The following is a 19,904-nucleotide window of genomic DNA, read 5'->3' on the forward strand; positions in this document are numbered from 1 at the left end:
GACACACAAATTGCGAATTAATGGGCGTCCGTGTAATTGGTTACTTAAATCTGTGGGCTTGGAAAATGGGAACGAACGGAAAATGAAAAACAAAATATATAAAAGCGGGTTATTTTAGGCAGGTTTAGTGATGAATCAAATGAGTCTTTGCCGTAGAAGCTTGGGATGTGGTGAAAAGTCTTGTAGAGATTTGAAACTATAGTATCTCATTTCTTCGAAAGTAATAACAATAGGATATACTTACGTATGCCATTCAGCTCATGCGGCTATTTTTATACGTTTTTTTAGCAGTAACGAGCATCTACCACGCTTCGCTGTGCATGAATACTTGACGAGGAAATCTTTTAGAACGTGTTCTTAAATTATCATCAAAGTTTTAACAACTGCTTATTGCATTTCCTTGCAATGGTTAATTTGCAAAAAAAAAAAATTCTTTTATTTGCCTCGATTAAGTATTTATATGATGTGTGGTGGAGTTTAAAACATGTTGGTCTTAATTTAATTTAATTACATTTATTTGTAGATTACGCATTATGCCAAGGCAAAAATATCATTGCACATTCCTTCGATAATATACTTTTGAATAACTACGGGAGGATATAGAAAGCAACTATATATACCGATCGGCTTTGTTCACCGAGTCGTCGCTAAAGTTGATTTCGCTTGGAACGATGAAGCGGATTGTTCAGCTCGCTCGTCGTCTCAAACGCAGCAATTTTGCATGTTTACAAACCCTTTGATCCAGAAATGGGCCTCATCGCTGAACAAAATTTGACTCGAAAACATTGGGTCTTCTTGGAATGTCGTTTGAGAAGGTCGAGCGGCTTCAGTTCTTGCACAAGTTGAATTTGTAGGCTTTCAATTTAACATCTTGACGTAAAATGCTCCAAGTAATTCCATATAACAGTCTGGGTTGCTGCGGACGGCGCCAAATCTACTCTCCATGGTTTTTGTGTACACTTTCCGCTACCGCTGCAGTATTTTCTTCACTACCTGCTGGACGTAGTCTATTCGGTCTAATATTATACAATGCTGGGTAGATCGATTTTGTTAACCTTAAGTTGAGCGAAACGGGTGGATCTCGTTCTTCATAGAACGTGAATTTTCGTAATATGGATGAATGACTTGTAAACGTTGTTCAGGCGTAAGTCTTTCCAATTTGAATGCCAAACAATACTGAATAAAAATATAATGCCAGCTTGACAAGAGTGACGCGTGATCGGTCAAAAAAGGACTATAGAAAAAAATACTTACACTTAAATCACCGCTTTTAAGCTATAGTAGTCCCAACTGAATAATATGCTCATATTGAATATACATATGTAGATAAAAAAAATCAATGTTGATACCTACTTATTTTATATATTCGTGAGCTATAGGTCACTCTTTTTTGTAAATAAATCTAGTCAAAAGTATTTTTTCGGGTAGAAGAATATTGTTAGATTGTCTACACATTTTACGATCTTATTTTACCGAAATTGTTTTTCAGCTAAGAAGTCAAGCTGAAAGCCGAAACCTCTATTTCAACTTTATGATCTACGAACCAGTTACCTGAAATTAATAGTTTTTTGAAGTTCAGGAAATTAAGGAATGAACACACCTATAAAGTATACTTAAAGTACAGTAATTAATTTATATTTTATATTTTAGAAATATTATCTATAATCTTTAGTCTTTTAATGCATGCCAGCGTCACCCAGCGATTTCGCGACACAAAATTGAAAACTCATCAGCAGCTTAATTTCTTTGCTTTTGTTTTCCTTGATGTTTCTTTTTTGGCGCCTCCAGTGCTGGTTTTACGTGGTGACTTTCTTCTGCTGATTCGGCAGCTATTGCCCAAGGTAAAGTTTCGCCCTCAATATCCTTGTCAATAGTTAATTTGGTAACCTTTTCCAATTCCTTGATTGTCTGCATATATAATTTCTTCGCCAAAGCTATATCCCGGCCATGCACCGACGATTGTGCTATCTCGCAATCGCTAAAACAACAAAAACCACACTAAGTTAAAGATTAAAGAAATGTACTTGTTTAGAAGCTAAGACGAAACTGAGTATGTGAGGGCTTCTTGCAGCACACGTTGGAATAATAAAATATCAATTGCACCTGCGCATTTGTATGTAAGAGTAGGAATATGGAGTGAAGCACCGGCTTTCAAATGCAGTAGTTGGCCAATCTCAGCCAAAAACTTAAAGTATACAAAGGTTGTATACTAGCTGGAGTTGTTAAAATGGCCGTCGGCTGCTGTAATTATTTTAATAATTAGGCAAATAGTGTATCCACAGCACTCCTAAAAGTTTTGCTGGCAAAGACAGCCAATAGCATAAAAAGAAACTCAAAATTCGGTGATTTTAGGGCCTTCTGCTGCAGGTGCACGTATCCTGAACTGAAAGTATGTCGTTGTGAAGTGCCGAGTTGGCAAGGGTGTTCGAGTATGCAGGGTAGGTGACTAATACTTACTTGAAATACTCGCCGCTTACGTTCTTGAGCTTCGGATCGGTGGCTAGACGTATGGCGCATTGTGCCCCCTCAAATGGATTCTTCATGAACAGCCACATCCACGGAAAGGTCATCAATTTTACACTAATGGCGGACATTAGTGGCGAACTGAAACGAAACCAGAAGAAACGAAATGAATGAACCAAAAAGAAGCAAAAGTACAAAGAAATGAAAATGGCGAGATTATACGTATGCTTTTTGTAGTTGCTTCACGGATTTTGTTCAAATGTACATTTAAGCATGGCGATATACCTAAGCAGACGCTTGGCACGTGTGAAATTTACTGCCATTCGAAAAGGACAATACACTCTCTCAAACCGCTTTAAAGTTCTTTATGTTATGTGTGTGAGTGTATGCGAATGAGTGAGTACTGCCGCATTAGACTTTGCACTGAACTTTGCCTAATTAAATTCTAGTTTTTGAAGAAAATCAAGTGGAACTAAAGTTATTAGTGTTTATCTTTGAAATTTCCTTCGGGCTTTTCAAAATCACGAATCCCAAACATTCAGCCAACTTTATAGACGTTGTGGAAATAAATCTTTGCACTTAAATTGCCACTAATAAATCAGTTCAAATAATCTAGGAGCCATGTTAAAAGATTGAGGAAAATCGATTCAAAAATTATGTCTCGGAAAAAGACGAATGTTAGTTTAATAAAAATTTGCGCAGCCAAATGATTTTCTAATCTTAATTGGAAGTAAAATTTCCAATTATTTCTAGGATCGTCATGTTATCGGTTAGTTGACCAATGACCGCTAAGTATTTCCTTTGATTTCTTTACTTCACTACATCTAGATAATAATTAAAACACTTGGAAGCCAAACTAATTGCAGCAAAAGTGTCGAAAAACCAACTTAGAAAAGTAAACATTGCAACATAATGTCGAACATATTAATGACTAGTTTGTACTTTTCCAAACGCACGAATAATATGGTAAAAATACTGCGATTGCATAGCCTACTTCTTGCATTTTATGCGTGCACCAGTAAGGAGCTGAAACAAAAAAGGAGAAACCAAACAAACTAGGGCGACGAAAGGGAAACAGCAAAAAGGTGCAACACAAAGGCTATGAATAAATTAACTTGAGAAACATGCGGTCGAGGCTGAAGTGTGGCACAAGCAGATGGATCTGGCCGAGGCAAAAGACGACAGGCCTAAACAGTTACATCAGCTCGAACAATGGGAAAAACAGCAGTGTTAAGCACAACTACTTTAAAATGCAGGGAAAGGAATGGAAATATACTGCAGAGAGACGTGATTAAATTTTAAAATGTGCAGAGTGACCTTTCATCGGCCTACCGAACTCACAAATTCGGGTCTAAGATGGCAACGAAATGATAAATATACATATACGAGAACATTCATGTGTTATTTTAAGATCTAGCATCGTTCTTATTAAAAAATGTGAATAGCTCTCTAGTACTTGTTGTTTTCACAGCTCTTACAGGAGTATAATTTTGACTAAAATTGGAGCCCGAAATTCTACAAAGCTTTTATTTTCAGGAGAACGTCGTGGTAAACTTTAGAAATTGTATGGAGCCATGTTGTATGTTTCAAAATATAAAATATCATTCAAAGATTAATCTTAAAGTAGGCGAGTCGTCAAGAACACATGAACACTATTTTTCTGAGATTTCAGTACGAAAGAATAGGGAAGGATATAGTTTATTATTACAAACAGGCCCTCCCAGATGTTGCTTTAGCAAGAAGTGGTGTGTTTCAGTGGCCAAACGCCTTTTTCTAGGACTGGGAAGAGGTCACTGATGCGATCCGGGGTCGACAAGGCATCGAAGCCGATAGGAAGTTGCACCACGTTAACGTCCCGGCTCACGCAACCTTTCTTGTGAACAGCTACCTAGTCAAGGCAGGCATTCCAACGCTTCCGCAGCCGCCCTACAGCCCAAATGTGGCCGCCCGGAATTTACCTTGCCTGAAAAAGTCGATGAAAGACAAGCATTTTGTGATAACAGAAAGGATCCAAGTAGCATGCACCAAGGCTCTCAAGGCTATTAAGGAAAATACCTTCCGAGACGCCTTCAATGCTTGGAAATTGCGCTACATCGATGAGAAGGATCCTATTTTGAAAGCTTTTGAAGAGTTTAACGATTGGTTCAATACATTTTTTTAAATCGACTCAGTCCTATTAATTTTCAGACAAGCCCAGTATTAACAAAAACCTTTCGCGACATTTTTTTTTTCAAATAGTTGCAATCGAAAAAAAAATCCTTGGTTAAAGTCTTTAAGAATTGTATCTCAAAGACCAGTGTAAAATTTCATGAAGATTGGTGAAGTAGTCCTCGGGAAGTCATACCAACCGACTTCAAAAACACAGTTTCGAGAAAAAAGCACACAATTTCTCAAGGCTGTATCTCCGAAACTATTATTCGTATCAACTAGAAAATTTAAGACAATATTCTAAAGGTGATGCAGAATAATAATAAGACAATAAAAAAGTCGATTTTTTTAAACCCGTAAACCCACCTTAAAACCCTTTTTATAAATACTACCTACAGCAAAACTGAGACCAATTTATTTAATCGAGCAACACTCAAATAAATAATATAAAAATATTCTTCTTATTATTTTTAGTTTTTAAAGTTTACATTTACTGGAGCTGTCTTACAAATTTTTCATTTATAAATTTATTTTCTATCTTGAGGAGTTGATTACATTACCACATATAATTTCCTGTAGCAAAACTAACTCGAACACAGAGAGAAAATCTGCTTTGTCAACATATTGCGTATAAATATTTATAACAATGTAGCAAAAAGTTCTGTAACTCCATGACCTACGGTTAAACACATTTAAATTTACTTTATAGGACAGAAGTGAGTGACAATAGGTAAAGCAAGCTCGGCGCTACGCAAACCACAACCGCACAGCAGAGAAGACAGCAGACAACGCCGTCGCATAAATGTGATGCCACAGAATGCCTCAACATACCGCATATCACATGCCACACGCCACATGCCCCACATCCCTATTACTTGCAACAGCTGCTGTTGTCACTGCTGTTATTGTTGTCATTAGGACATGCCAGCATTGGCTTCAAAACACACACATAGAGACAGTCACAGATGCTTAGGTGCGGCTAGCGGCAGATCTAAGGAGTTTCACTCATCTCCCCCAATCGCACCGAAAGCATTCACTTCGGCACACAGCTGAGCACGACGGCGCGAGGGTTCATCGACATTTCCACCATCCGCAAAATGTATAAATAAATAATTAATACGTTTATCTCTTTTTCATTTGCGCTTTTCCCTGACTGTCATTTCAGCCGCTTTGTCTTGCATTAATACCCGCTCGGCAAACATGCGGCCACACACGAGCGGACGAAACCCTTCGAGCAGCCGAGAGACCTGCTGCTTCCGCTCTTTTGTGACACGCGTTATGTGCTTGTTGTTATTGCTGTTGTTTTTGTTTTTATTTTCATTTTTCTACTAATAATAATCACCATAAAAAGCGCTAAGCTTTACAAATGTCGCCACTTTCCTTTCAATCTTAACCGCCTCACAACCTCGCCCGCGACCCCACTTGCCTGGTTTATATCACTGGCCTATTCATTACACGAGTGTTGCAGCTGTTGGCTTTTTATAATTTCATGTTTGTTGTTGTTATTGTTATTGTTGTTTTTGTGTTTGGTGTTGGGGCTAAGTAAAGTTCACGTAACTCAAGCGTGATGGCAGCTGCTGTCGCTTTATGCGCCAATGCGGTTCTGTATGTGGCTGCCTGCCTCCGCATTACACCCGCTAATAAAATACACTAAGCAAGTAGACGCATCCTGCAACAAGGAGAAAGGCATGCTTTCTAAGTTTGCGAAAACAAAGAGGATAATGAATGGATATATAGTATATATTCTGTGTATGCAGGCACCCAATAAAGATCAGAGGAGAAGTAAGTCAACAAGACTGGGACAAAAGTGATGCGACAGTATGGATTTGAGACTTGAAACACACATCTGCATATACAGTTATGTAAACACAGCAGACTAATGCTCTTCGTTTACTGCATACATAAGTAGTTCCGGCTATGAATATCGTTGAATAGTCTATGTTTAATACGAGAAACCACTTAAGATCTGTGGGATTGTGAGATGTGGAAGAGAAGTGCATGCGGAGAAAGCTTTTGAAAAATCTGCTGGAAGTCTGAATTTTAAAATTTAAATGAGTTTAATAAATTAGTCAGCTAAAATGTTGCAATTTTTTGTGAAACTCAGCGCACAGATATTCTTTTTGGAGTAACGAACTGAACTGAGTAATGCCCATATAAAGCTTGAACGAAACTACAAGTTACATTTTGTCTGAAATGCTATTTTCTTTATAGTAAGAGGAAACCTCAAAAGCCGGAGTGGGAAACTTTAATACGCCAAATCTAACCTACTCCCAGCTCATATTTTGCCCATGGAACCACCGGATTAAGTATTACTTCATGGGAGAGAGAAAGATTTTAAGTCTCATATATCCACACACGGAATGTCTGAAGCCTAATATACTGTATGTGCCTTAGTTTTGTCATAATTAAAGCTTTCGTGTTCTATTTACCAGATGTTTCACACATGAGTGCAGTCAAATTTTCCACCAAGTCAGTTTTTTAAATTTTGTATGCACAAGATGTGATGAGACAGTGACTATAACACTATTCGTTTTACTTTTATTTGAGTTTCTGGATATCAATGGGATGATACTGGGTGAGATCCTGTACTATTTCATATGTATACATCAATAAATGCTAGAGACACTTCTTGATTTTCTTCTGAAATTTTTGCTTCGAATCGGTTTATTCACACTTCCAAATTTATAAAATAAGAGTTTAGCAAACCTTTTACAACACTCACAGGTGCTTAAAAGGTTTTTCTCACTTACGCTTACACTTCATATCTCCAGCTTAAAGCCGGTAGCTGTTGGCTTGATATATTCACAACAGATTCTTTACTTCAATAGTTGGTGGCGACGAAAGGCAGATGTTGTATCTTAATGCACATACTCATAAACACAAATATATGTGGATACCCAATATATATGTATAAAAATGTAATCATACTGAAGGTTGGCAATCCAAACGGAAGCGAAGACGGCCTTCCATTTATGCGTTTATGCGCGTGTGTGCGTGCGTTGTTAGGCTTGTCATGTGTTGCAAATTGTAATGACGCATGTTAACACTTTTCGTATTTTTTCCATGCAACATGATAAATTGCTGCTTGTTACGGACGACACGCTCGAATTGCAAATTTTGACTAGCACTTAATCTTTTAACGAGAATTTTTCGCCCAATTCTAAAGAAATTTCTTCGTTTTTGGTATAAGGAGATTCAATTGTGATTAAAATAGATTTCGCAGAACTATGTTCCACACAACTGCCTTGTGTTGCTATCAGACTCAGAGAATTTGGGAAAGGAACACGTATCTGGACACTCAGATACCCCGCATTTTGACCTCATACCGGATAACTTGGATCATGGAGTCGTCCAGCCGAACTCTGTTGGCTCCTTCTCTGTCAATTAAGGTAGATCTACTGCTCCGGAGTGCAGCCTCCTTCAGAGGAGTGATCATTCACTCAGATAACAGAGCTAGCCTTGAACTAACAGTGCATTCAGGGCTGGCTAAGGAGATCCTAACCTCGCTATCAATGGCTTCGAGTGTATATATTGTGTTTGTGATAGCGGAATCGCGCGAAATTACAAAAAATATGAGGTAAAAATAAAATGCACCCTAGAACCGCTATCGGTAGAATTGTGGAGCTTTTAACAGGCCATTGTCCTACTGACGTCCATACTGTTTAATAAAACAACAATAAATTTTGGAGAGAGTCCTATATTTGTTGTACAACCCTGATTTGAAACATATGCAAGTGAAATATGTAATAATAATTTATTTAAAAATATTACATTCGCAATAATAAATTTTAGCTTTGTTTGGTTGCAAATCTTCATTGCTTTCCACTATATTATTTTTTATTTTCAATTCAATAAATATTTTAAAACTAAAAATAATCGCACATAAAAAGAGCGCTTAGAAAAACGCGTTAAGTTGTTTATCGAGTATTTGGCTCTTTCAATGGCATACACACGTATGTACGTAACAGAATCACTGTGAGCCAACCAGCTTTCTTATGTATGTGTGTGTAGGCGCAAATCCAAAGCGGATGCTCGTAAATTTTATTTTATACGCCTTGCCACTTTAAAATGTTCAATAAGTTTTCGAAGCATGTTATTGCGTTCATATTTCAACTTCGCACACCCTAAACGTTAACACGGAATGATGAAATATTCCCAAGCATTTGCTCGTTTGCTCGAAAAAAAAAATTTTATTTTTCTTTTAAAATATTTGCTTTATTTAATTGTAAAAACTCGATATTCGTATGAAAGCAATAAAGAACGCCTTGCAAAATACGATCATATTTAGTAGCATTAACATTGACTGCCAAATTTCGGCTTCAAATTTCCTTTAATAAACAGAATGGTTGCTGATAAAGTAATAGCTTTGCTTCCGAAAACGCCGCGCTCCTAACCAGCTTAAGCAGTAAAACCAGCAAATGTCTCTTATGAGCAACAGCAACGCTACTTACACGCGTTCTACAAAAGGAATACATGTGCCCCTCGCACACGCACACACACACATATGGCACGTAAGAACTCACGTTGGAAATGCGAATTTCGGCGCGTAGCTCGGAATTTTAATTACTACGACTCGTCGGAATGGCACAATAAGAAGCTCGTTGACGGACCGACAACAGCACCGCCAACTGCAGCAACCGCGACGGTAGCGCCGAAAGCAGTTTGCCGTTGTCTCACTTGGCACCTTAAGCTATGCTACAACCTCAGCAGGCATGTGTCGGCACCGTCCATTTGTTGGTGTGTGTATGGGTAAGGAAATGTTAAGAGCTTTGCTTGACGCAAATTGTTTAACACTCCGAAACTCGCACCTTGAGCTTTCCGCAAGTTGGCAAGTTGCGCCCCTCGCGTTGTCTTTGGGGTCCCCGTTTTTTGCAAAGAGATTTATGCGCTGTCGGTTGTTTAATAAATATTCAGTTGACGGCGCTGCAACAGTGAATTGCAAGAGCATCATCTTCAGTATAAGCAACGACAACCGTTAGAATGCATCCTTAGCAGAAGCTGCTCTTTGAAAGGTTCAGGCGCACAGGCAATTAGTGCAAATGCTCCGCCCACGCAAGCACACATTTACACTAAGCATGCACACACTCACATAGGCACTCACACACGTGCACTCCAACCGTACTTGCTTCTTTATTTAAGATACAATTGTTAATCCTTTTTGCTGTTTTGCACACAATTTATGATTCATTCACGGGCAGGGCGTGCCCTGCTTTCTGCTGCTTTGGCTGCTTTCGGCGTTCATTTGGAATTTACATAAAATCAAGAGACTGAAGTGCAAACTCATTGGGATGTGAGAAATTGACTCGGCAATGTATGCGGAATGCCATTAAGGCGTTGCAAGTAGAGTATATTCGCATGCGAGTTTGTCATTTTATGGAATAATTAATTTTTGCACCGTGCAAAGGATTACAAATTGCTTGCAGAAACTAAATTTTTTATTGATATCTAATGGTTTACAAGGTAGACTTTTGGTTAAATTTGAAAATCTCGGCGGAATCTTATAGAACTTTGAATTCTCCTTATATCAACATAAGGAGAAAATTGTGGAGATTCTGCCTCCCTAACCTATTATGCCTTCAGAAATATATTACTTAAATTTGAAATGAACATTTTCAATATTTTTTGACTTACAGCTCTCTAAAGCGTAGCCACAGGCGTAGGAGGAAAGAACTCGTTGGATGAAAGGGACGGTGAATTTTTGACGGATGCATTAACCGAGTTCAATTGGCATCTTGTGATTCTCTACTGGCCTGTTGGGTCTCACACCAGGTCAGAAAGCGTTGGTCAACCACCCACAGCTGAGTAGTCATCAAGACAAAAACACCTGGGATCTCATACTTTTAGATATCCAGGTGATATAGCATATACATATATAAATTAAACCCCTATGCAGATTTGTGAAAGGACGCCTTTGCCGATGGCTAATATCCATCTATAAGTGCTTTTGGTTTGTCTTCATGAAGGATTGTATTTAACAGTCTAAGTGTGCTTCGGCACTTCGCTGAAGGAACAGCTATCTATTCTAGTCTAACCTTAAATGTAGCCGTTCGATTCAATCAGCCCATCAGTTTAACTTTCGGAGTCGGAATGACTGCAGCTTTAGAGGAGCTTCTTAACGTTGTCAAAGATTGCGTATAATTCGAGAATTTTAAAATTTTTTCTTAAACAAATTAACTATTTTTTTAAATGTATAAAACTTTAACCTTAAAATTTAGAAATTGTTTGGTTTGATAGTGAGAGGGGGCAAGAGATATATCTTATCCCTAATAACATACCACGAACATAAACTCTCAAAATAATGTCAGTACTGGAAATCCCAATGTTAACTTACTCTAGTCAACAAATGTTACGATTGATAAGGGTGGAAAATTGAGCAGAAAAGGCTGCTATTGACTAACTAACTTGGGATGTTACATGGGCTTACGGTTTGCAAAAAATAGTTTTTTCTTTTTGTTTTATCAAATTCTATAACACCTCAATAATACTGTTCGAATAGTGTCTTTAAACACGTTTTTCTCGAAACTGTGTTTTTGAAGCCGGTTGGCAAGACTTCTCGAAAACTGCTCAACTGATCTCCACGAAGTTTTACTCAGGTCTTTGAGATATAATTTTTAAAGATTTCTTTTTCGATTACAATTACTTAAAAAAAAAATAGTGTCGCGAAATTTTACTTTTTTGTAATATTTTTGTATTTGCCAAAAGTCCAGTTTTAAGTTTTTATTTTTGGTTCGGCTAGAAAACATATATTGAAATTTTCTATAAAACGTTTTATAAATAAGTTTATTTCCTGGATGAATGATAAGCTGAATTCCTATTGTTAGCCAGATTGTGCAAACTTCCTTAGCGCTTAAACTTCTTACTTTGTTATTAATTAAATTGCTTAATAAACAAACAAAAAAAAACATATTCTTAAAGCTCCGCGCTACAAACAATATCAGTTAGCTTTTAGCAAAATAATAAAAAAATAAGAATTATAATTAATTGGAGGCTCAACTTACTTGCGTAAATGTCCCGTGCTGCGCACAAGCCCGGGTGTGCAACAATTGACCGTCAGTGGAGTGCCTGTGAAAAGCGAAATAAAGCAAGTGAACAGCCACATAAACACAAAGATGCAAAAAACAAGGCAGGCAAAGTGAAACGAAAATATGAAAAGCGCAAAAACGATTTAAACTCAATTAAAATCACTTTGGCAAAACGTGTTGAAGTTACCAGCAAGGGTAACAAACAACACGCCCCGCCGAAATAAAACAAGCAAACAAAGGCAATAAAGAACAGCAATAGCAAGTGCCACAAAGAAGGAACAAGCGCCGGCAAGAGCTAAGCCAACAAGGTAACTGACTATGCAAATAGGGTGGTGGCGCCACCACCCCCCAAACACGCAAGAAATACAAAGGCTCGCGTTTTGCTGCTGCGGCGCAGGGCTGGGCGGCATTTTGCCAAACTTTTGGCCAACCGTGCATACACAGGTATGTACGTGTTAATAAGTATGTGGGGATAATGTTCCTGTGAACCTTTTTGTTTGTAATACCGTTGTGTGCGCGGTCCCACCCTCTATGTTAACCATATATGTATATGAGTGTGTGTGTGTACTTACCCTTCATTCGTCGCGCCAGCCAACGCGTTGCCAGCATGACGGCCAGCTTGGAGTGAGCGAAAGCGTCACGTGCATGGAATTTCACCGACCAAGTACCCACATTAAGCGGATCGTCGAAATCGATTTTGGCTGCGGCATGGGCATGTGCCGTCACATTTATCACGCGCCCGCCGCTGGGCGAGCGTCGCAAGTGCGGCAGTAGCAGTTGTGTCAGCAGAAAGTGCGATAGATAGTTCACCTGCAGATGCTCTTCGTAGCCGTCGACGGTGCGCCCGCCAAGTGAGCCGAATATAATGCCCGCATTGTTTATCAACACATCGATGCGCTCGAATTCGCCGGTGATGCGACGCGCAAACCGATGCACGCTTTCAAAGGAGCGCAAATCCAGATAGCGCGCCTCCACAAAAAATTCCCCCTCCGCATCAGCGCCGATACGCTGGCACGCTAGCTCGCGCTTAATAACCCTTGCCACGCGTTCCCCTGCGGCCATGTTGCGGCAGGCCAACACAATGCGGCCACCGCGCGCTGCCAGCGCTTTGGCAATCTCCAGGCCGACGCCGCTATTCGCGCCCGTCACAATAACTATTTGATCGCGTATTTGATTGTCGTTGGGACAGCGTTGGCCGCTCATCAGTGTGCTGCAAAGAAGAGTTGCGTTTTATTGAAATCTGCGCTAGGTGTGTAGAAGTGAAAAGGGAAGAGGTATTTGCAATGTTGTGTAAATGTGGTGAATAGTTGGATCAACAGCGCTTTAATTCGGTCAATGTGTTGTTGCAATAACACGGTTGTGCGGTTTGCCGCTGGAGCGCATTCTCTCTGGCTGCCACGCCACGCGCCTCTGCATCGCTATAAATTGCCTACACGCACACGCACACACACACACACAAACATGCGCGCCGTTATATGCACCAGCGGAGGTGGCACGGCGTGAAATCGCTAATTAATGAACAGTTTGAGCAAGCAACGTGACATTTAGACACACACAGGCGGAATGGTGCCGCCTGCTCCGACCGCAAGCCTGCACATATGCACTGCACTGCTGGCGTAAATGCAAGTTGCATGTCACATGTTGCGGCTTAGCAATTACATTGACATCCAGTCAGCCTTGTGTTTATTGTTTCAATTGTCCTTCGGTGTGTGCTTTCTTCTGTGGTGTTAAGCTCAATTAACCTTCAAAGCTATCAATTGGATTTTCTGCTCTCATCGTAATACTGCATTGAATTGCTGAGTAATTCTGATTTATTTCACAAAAACAAGAACAATGACATCTCTCAGTAATATAGTATATATTTATTTTTTTAAAAGCTGCAGGGAGCTTTGGCTTTGATTGAATGAAAAAGAGAGTAAGGCGGTTTAAATTAAGCAAAGGACATCAAAAATTGTGGGAAGGTATTCAGCAGAAAATAGTTTTGGGTTATTATTTGAATAAATATATCTATCACAATAAAAAATTCTCAAATAAAAATTCTCTTGCTCAATTTTTCACAATATCCTCAAAAATGTGTATCTACAAGGAGCGTTCAAAATTAAAAAGGACTTTAAAAACAAAAACAGAACAAATGGGGTTTTCGGCAAAATCAATTTATTTTATTCAAAATAGTCTCTTTCTGCTTCAATACAGCTGAAAGCATGTCGAACGAGTGTCTTACGCACAGTTTCAATGGATTTTCCGGTGATCACGGAATTTGATTGGCCCACATGTTGATAGTCATATATGTCCTCATAACCACTTTGCAAACGTTGAAACCACTCGTCCATTCTGCTAAATGATAGACAATCATCGCCATAAAGCTGTTTCATCAATTGAAACGTTTAGGTAAAACTTTTACCAATTTTAAAACAAAATTTAATGTTGGCTCTTTGTTCTAAACTGATTTTCGCACCGATAACACAAAAATACTTACACTTAAAATGCAATAGCTTCACTTCCAATTAATGGAATGTCATGAAATTCTCACTTAGCAGAATCTAAGGCACCAGTCGACATATAGATGGCGCCACCAGGGGGAACTACATTCAAAAAGTCCTGTTTACTTTGGAACGCACCTTGTATATCTTATGAAACGTGTAAATATTTTTACTCTAATGTTGTAGGAATCAAGTTCTTGTTTCGAACAAAAACGAAAGGATAGTAGAATTTTGAACAGGTATGCATGCATAATGGATGAAATGAAACAATCCGTTTTAGACACGTACGTTTAAAAGCATTAACAAAGTCGGGGCTACATGACCGGAATGAACCCGGATTTTAATCCGGTCACGTACGATATAGATAGCCGCCATACAAACTAAATGATAGGAAGCAAGTATTTGCTGCTTAGACCACTACAGGATATAGCTATCAAGTGAACTGACCGATCAAAACAAGAAAAATCTAAATGTTATTATAGCTTCAGGGCCTCCGAAGTTAGTTGATTTTTCTAGTTTTTAAGAAATTTTGAATTATTGAAGAAATCAACAGTGGTTGGACTTATAATTGCTATGTTTATGCTCGTAGATATCTCTGAAGTGTCTGAAATTCGCTGAGTTTGCAATAAATGCAGTGAACTATTAGCGGTTCAGCCCTTTAAATATGTTTTTCCAGGACATTATATTGCTATCCCGAGTTGTTCAAACTTCACTTTCAACAACTTGATAGAAAATATTTTACAAGGGTCATAGTCCGCTGAATACACACACATCTGGCGAATGATTTACTATTTTCGGGGAAATTGGTGAGTTCGCGTAAATTTTTTCTGATATAAAAATGCACATAGCTTCCAAGTTATTTGGTTTTTTCGAAGCACACTGCACTCCCTTCACCTCTTTCTCGATTTTCACTGAAAAATTGTGCGAATTTTACATATGAACATTGTTGGAAGTCATCGATGCAATTATTTATTTTGAATAGCTGCGAAAACTGTGTGCACCCGTGGCACGGTTTCGATTTCACACACTTACCGCACCATTATAACGGCACCGAACACAACCGCGGCGATGGCCGGCCACCAGGTTTTGAATGGGTCAGCATTTTCGAAGAGGGACAACAGTTTATCCATTTTTGCTGCCGTGGCACTTTTGCCGCGTTGTCGCTGTCACGAGTGTACACGTCGCTGGTAGAGAGCTGTACAGCGAAAATAAAAACAAAAGCAACAACTAAAATGCGTACACGTTTGAACGCGGCGTTATTGCGTTACTAAATCCTTGTGTTGCATAATACTCATTCCGTTTTATAGCACACTCGTGCGCCTGCTGGTAGGATGAGTCGCTGGCGAAGCACCCGCACGTATGTCGCACGCCCGCACGCATAAAAACGTAAGAATGCGCGGTTAATACCAGTGCTGGGTTTGACAGGATTGCGCTCGATAACGGCAGCGCACAATGAAATGTTATGAAATATTATTCTTTATTGTTTTTGCTTTTGTTATGCGAATTGCTTTTCCGTTTTATTACTTGATCGATACGGTGCGCCTCGAATCACTCGCACGCAACGAATGCGAGCACAGAACTTCAGCCACCAACACGCCACGTCGCCGATTACCCGGCTCTGAGCTTGTTAAATCGTGAGCTCCCCTGCTCTGCTGGTGACATTCCCTATTAGAATGCATTTTGTGGTTGAATGAAATTTATGTGTGCGCTGACCACCGACATCGCGCGCCACTCAGCTTGCCTAACCGCTACTAGTACAGTGAAATAGAGGGCCGCCGTATGCCAGAAAAACTACTGGAAAAGGGGTAAAGTGATTCTCAACTGCGAGGCAATATAGTTAAAGGGGTTAAATATTTTTCACTTCCTAAGTTTCAAGTGTGAATTAAATTTTTTTTCATCTAATCAAGTGTGTAACACACTGTGCCCTGACTTTAGTCGCTCGGATCACATTCCACTCCGGTTGGTAGCTCAAGTGATATTTAAATTTTACATCTACAATCACAACCAATCAATCAATATTTATGCATGTGCATTTTTCTACTCTCCATGATTTTCCAATTGCTCCCTCCCATTACATTCTTTATTCGACAGTTCACCACACCAATCTGATTTTAAATTGACATTCCCAATACAACCTCAAAACCAAGCTGCGCTATCCGAACCCCAAATCGGGGGCATGGGCATTGCGGGGATGCAGTAACCAAAGAGCTCGACTGGTTGAGCTCCCATGGACTGGTTTCACGCAATTGACATGGAGTAGTCAGTGCAAGAAGGCAGAAACGACTAGCAATTGAATTTAAATGGAGTGCTCAGCAAAGCGATCGGCAAAAGCCAGTCGGGCAGACATGTGAACACCGGAACGCATAATGAAGGACGCCACGGGCTTGGCAAGGCACTGCTGCACGTAGCATCTATTCCATGACACTCAATGCATTATTTCAGTTTAAGCTAGATTCAATGAGCATCCATTGCGCTATTCTTCACTCACATGAGTTTTGTGGTTACCCAGTGAACATTCTTGTAAAATTGTTAACATAGATTTACAATTCCGATTCCTAATCAGTTCAAGCTAATAGAGAGAGCAGGAATTTTTTTGTATATCTATTTTCATTACAATATTTGTTGATCTATAAACATCATCCTTATCTTTATTCAGTACGAATATTATATGTTTTTCTATATAATTAATTTATCATACTCATGCTAAGTGTTTTGAGTTCAGCTTCCTTTAAACAGCTGTATTATGGCATGCTCCTAACCTTATAGCGGGATTCTGTAACCAGTCACTAGTCTCTATTTGAGACATTTTGTGGTAAAATCTCAATTTGTGACTAGTTACTATTCACTAAACAGTCTCTAGCTTTAGTCTCAAAATATTDHMTCAAATTTGAGACCTGGTAGTTAGCAAGTCACAAAACCAAAAAGAACTTTTGTCTGCCATTTTGAATATACTGAATAGAGATCACCATAGATATTAATCGATTGTCGTTTTTTTATATTCTGTAAGCAACTCAAACACGGAAAGGTTAAAAATAAATAAATTTTACATAAATTTCGTTAATATTATGAAACAACAAGTCAACATATATTTTTATTTTTATTGATAATTATGTTTTTTGACTATGTTATAGAAAACTTAATATTTGTTATTGACATATTTATTTTCATTCAAGTATAAAAACATCTCTGAATAATGAAATGTAATAGAGTTTGTGACTATCACTTACAGAATAGCAAAATCGTCTCAAGTCTCAAAAATAGTCTCTGCCAAATTTAGAGACTTGATGCTGTATCGCAGTACAGAATCGCACGGTTAATGGGTACACAAATATTATAGAGACTTATTGAGATATTATAAATTGGTATGGAAAGCGTTTTCGTAACTTTTTCTTGCGGCGTTCATCGCAAATCTTGTTGTCATCAGAGGAAACCAACTTGTATCTCTCTTTAGTTCAGTTCCAAAAAATGTTTTCATAACTGGCATCCCTACATTTTTTTATAAGAGTATAAGGCAACCATACTTAACTGGGTATTGCCGCAAAAACCATTGGAGCAAACAAATGTTCAGACTTCGCAAAGCTGTCAACACATAACAGACTAGCGAACTATCTTCCTCGCTTCTATGCACTCCGATTCGTTTCTCTGTGATTCCTGTGCGTTTTGCCAATCTTTCTTTGCGTGTATGACATCATTACTAGTATTGCATATCCAACGCGCGATATTGCCGCCACTGATACCTTTGCCTCTGCGTTTGTGAAGGGATTCCATATGAAGTGGCGCTGCAAATAGCGGTCCGAGTAATGGGCAACATGTTGTCACTTGAACACAAAGCCGCTGAAACAACAAAAACAAAAAACAAATTCCTGTGAAAACTAAACCTTGGGGCTAAAGCCAAACGTTTTTTGTTTGCAGAGCTATGATTCTTTATTGAATTCAGCTTCAGCCCTAGTCGGTGGCGGAATGTTTTAATTAATTAAAATATATTTGGTTTGTGGTGGCAACTCAGTTTAATACTCGTGTGATACAATGGGGCACGTTAAATTCTTACATCCGGTCTGACAATTGACTTAGATCTGGATTTAACGGCAGACAAAGCGTGTTCTAACGCTCAACCCAGGTATGTTTGCATGTATGTGTATGAATGTATCGTTCTAGTGGTCTTGTAGCTAGCGTGGCGCCCATTGCTGATGACTGGACATGTACGATATAATAACCGGTTGGTGACTAAGTGTATAAATTGTCCGCATCTGAGAGAGATTTATAAATGTTAGCGGCTTAAGTGATTAATTAGAGAAGAGATTTGTGTCTTCTGAATATAATATTGACACAGTAAACTCCCACAAATAATACTTAGTAGATCTATGCCTTTATTTTTATATATATTTTGTAAATTTTTTTAAATTAAGGAAATTTATTTGTTATAGCATTCTCGTGCAGATTACGTGCAGATTACTTTGATAATTTTTATTCCACTTTCAAGTTCACATTATGTTGTACCACAATTTTTGCAACTTAAAGGTTTTGATTTTCCGAGGGTTCATTAATTCTAGGATTATTTTTTCTAGGCTTCAGATTAAATTGCCTTGTAATGATCACAATGGAATTGTGTAGAAATTCACGCAAGTGAGGAAATTTCGCTGAGCGCCATTCACTTGGGTAACGATTATTTTTACGGGTTTTTAATAAGACCACTACAAATTTTTTTCTAATAAAACAAAAAAGGTTTGAGTTATTAATGAAATTCGTTATTCCTGTGAAAGTGCATTCGATGCCATTATGCATGGAACTTGATTTATTTTGCAAGGTCACCACGTTCCAGGCCTTGAACCCAATTTTCGACAGTTTTCAAGCATAAATCGGCCGATATTGCTCCAATTTCACGTACGAAGTTCGTCAATTGTCGCTAGTTTGTTGGCATAGACCATAAACTTGACGTAGGCTCACAGGCAATAGTCTAACGGCATCAAATCGCACGACTGAGGCTGCCAATTGACCGGGCAATTTCGTGCGATAACACGTTCACCAAACTTCGATTTCAATAAAACAATTGTGACATTCGCTGTGTGGCTTGGGGAGCCGTCTTGTTGGAACTACATATTGTCTAAGTCCATATCACCCAATTCGGGGCAAAAATATTCGGTTATCATTGAGCGGTAGGGAATGCCAGCCTTGATCATCACGGAAGTAGTACGGCACCAAACCGTAATTTTTTTGGTATGCAATTATGACTCATGGAGTTTGGATTCCTGCCTGACCAAAAATGTATATTTTTCTTATCGACGAAGCCATTCAGTCAGAAATGAGGCGAACATACGACAATTGTGGCTATCAAGCGGCTACGGTTCTTGCGTCAATTTGACCTTGTAAGGATGTAGGACAAGATCTTTTCGCAAAATTCGCCACAATGATGTCATAGAGATGCCCAACACTTAAGAAGGACGTGTGGGAGACTGATTTGGGTCTTCTTCAATGATGGGACACCACGGGCCTTTCTTTGTCTCACTGGCACGGAAAAATTCTTTACTGTGCCTGTGAATTTCAATTTTTCCACTAGACGCTCAATTGCTGACCTGACAGGACGAATCTAATGAACATAAATTAGACATAGCGTTCTTAAGGTTGAGGCCGCTGACTCCGAACTTCGGTAGTAGATTTTAATAATTTGGACTCGTTCTTGGATCGCATATCTTTCCATGATGAAATGGCAAAACTTAACGAAGCAAAATATGAAAACTGCGGCAAAAATTTGGTCGCGGTTGCTGTCCCCATCGGTCTACTTTTGTAGTGTCCC

At 38.9% G+C, this 19,904-nt stretch overlaps 1 protein-coding gene across 2 annotated transcripts; it reads right to left on the reverse strand.

Annotated features, from left to right (window-relative positions):
- Positions 1–1,677: 1,677 nt before the first annotated feature.
- On the reverse strand, positions 1,678–15,664 carry LOC108972371 (retinol dehydrogenase 13). Of its 2 annotated transcripts, none has more exons than XM_018938927.1 (5): positions 15,146–15,664; positions 12,206–12,843; positions 11,610–11,673; positions 2,458–2,604; positions 1,678–1,978 (listed from the first exon to the last, which is right to left on the reverse strand). In XM_018938927.1, the coding sequence occupies exons 1-5, from the start codon at positions 15,241–15,243 to the stop codon at positions 1,738–1,740; spliced, it is 1,188 nt and encodes a 395-aa protein (XP_018794472.1). In that variant the 5' UTR covers positions 15,244–15,664; the 3' UTR covers positions 1,678–1,737. The 2 variants fall into 2 exon arrangements, with proteins under 2 accessions (XP_018794472.1, XP_018794481.1); XM_018938936.1 differs by lacking the exon at positions 1,678–1,978 and adding an exon at positions 2,063–2,383.
- Positions 15,665–19,904: the final 4,240 nt, after the last annotated feature.

The sequence above is a fragment of the Bactrocera latifrons genome, unplaced genomic scaffold (assembly GCF_001853355.1).
Source record: "Bactrocera latifrons isolate USDA-ARS-PBARC rearing strain unplaced genomic scaffold, ASM185335v1 scaffold_11, whole genome shotgun sequence".
Classification (NCBI taxonomy): Eukaryota; Metazoa; Arthropoda; class Insecta; order Diptera; family Tephritidae; genus Bactrocera; species Bactrocera latifrons.

Coding starts and splice junctions, on each gene's coding strand:
- LOC108972371 (XM_018938927.1), bottom strand. CDS start 15,243: ATGGATAAACTGTTGTCCCTCTTCGAAAATGCTGACCCATTCAAAACC. Junction 2,605..11,609: donor AGCACGGGACATTTACGCAA/GTAAGTTGAGCC, acceptor GTTTCGTTTCAG/TTCGCCACTAATGTCCGCCA. Junction 1,979..2,457: donor GTAAGCGGCGAGTATTTCAA/GTAAGTATTAGT, acceptor TTGTTGTTTTAG/CGATTGCGAGATAGCACAAT.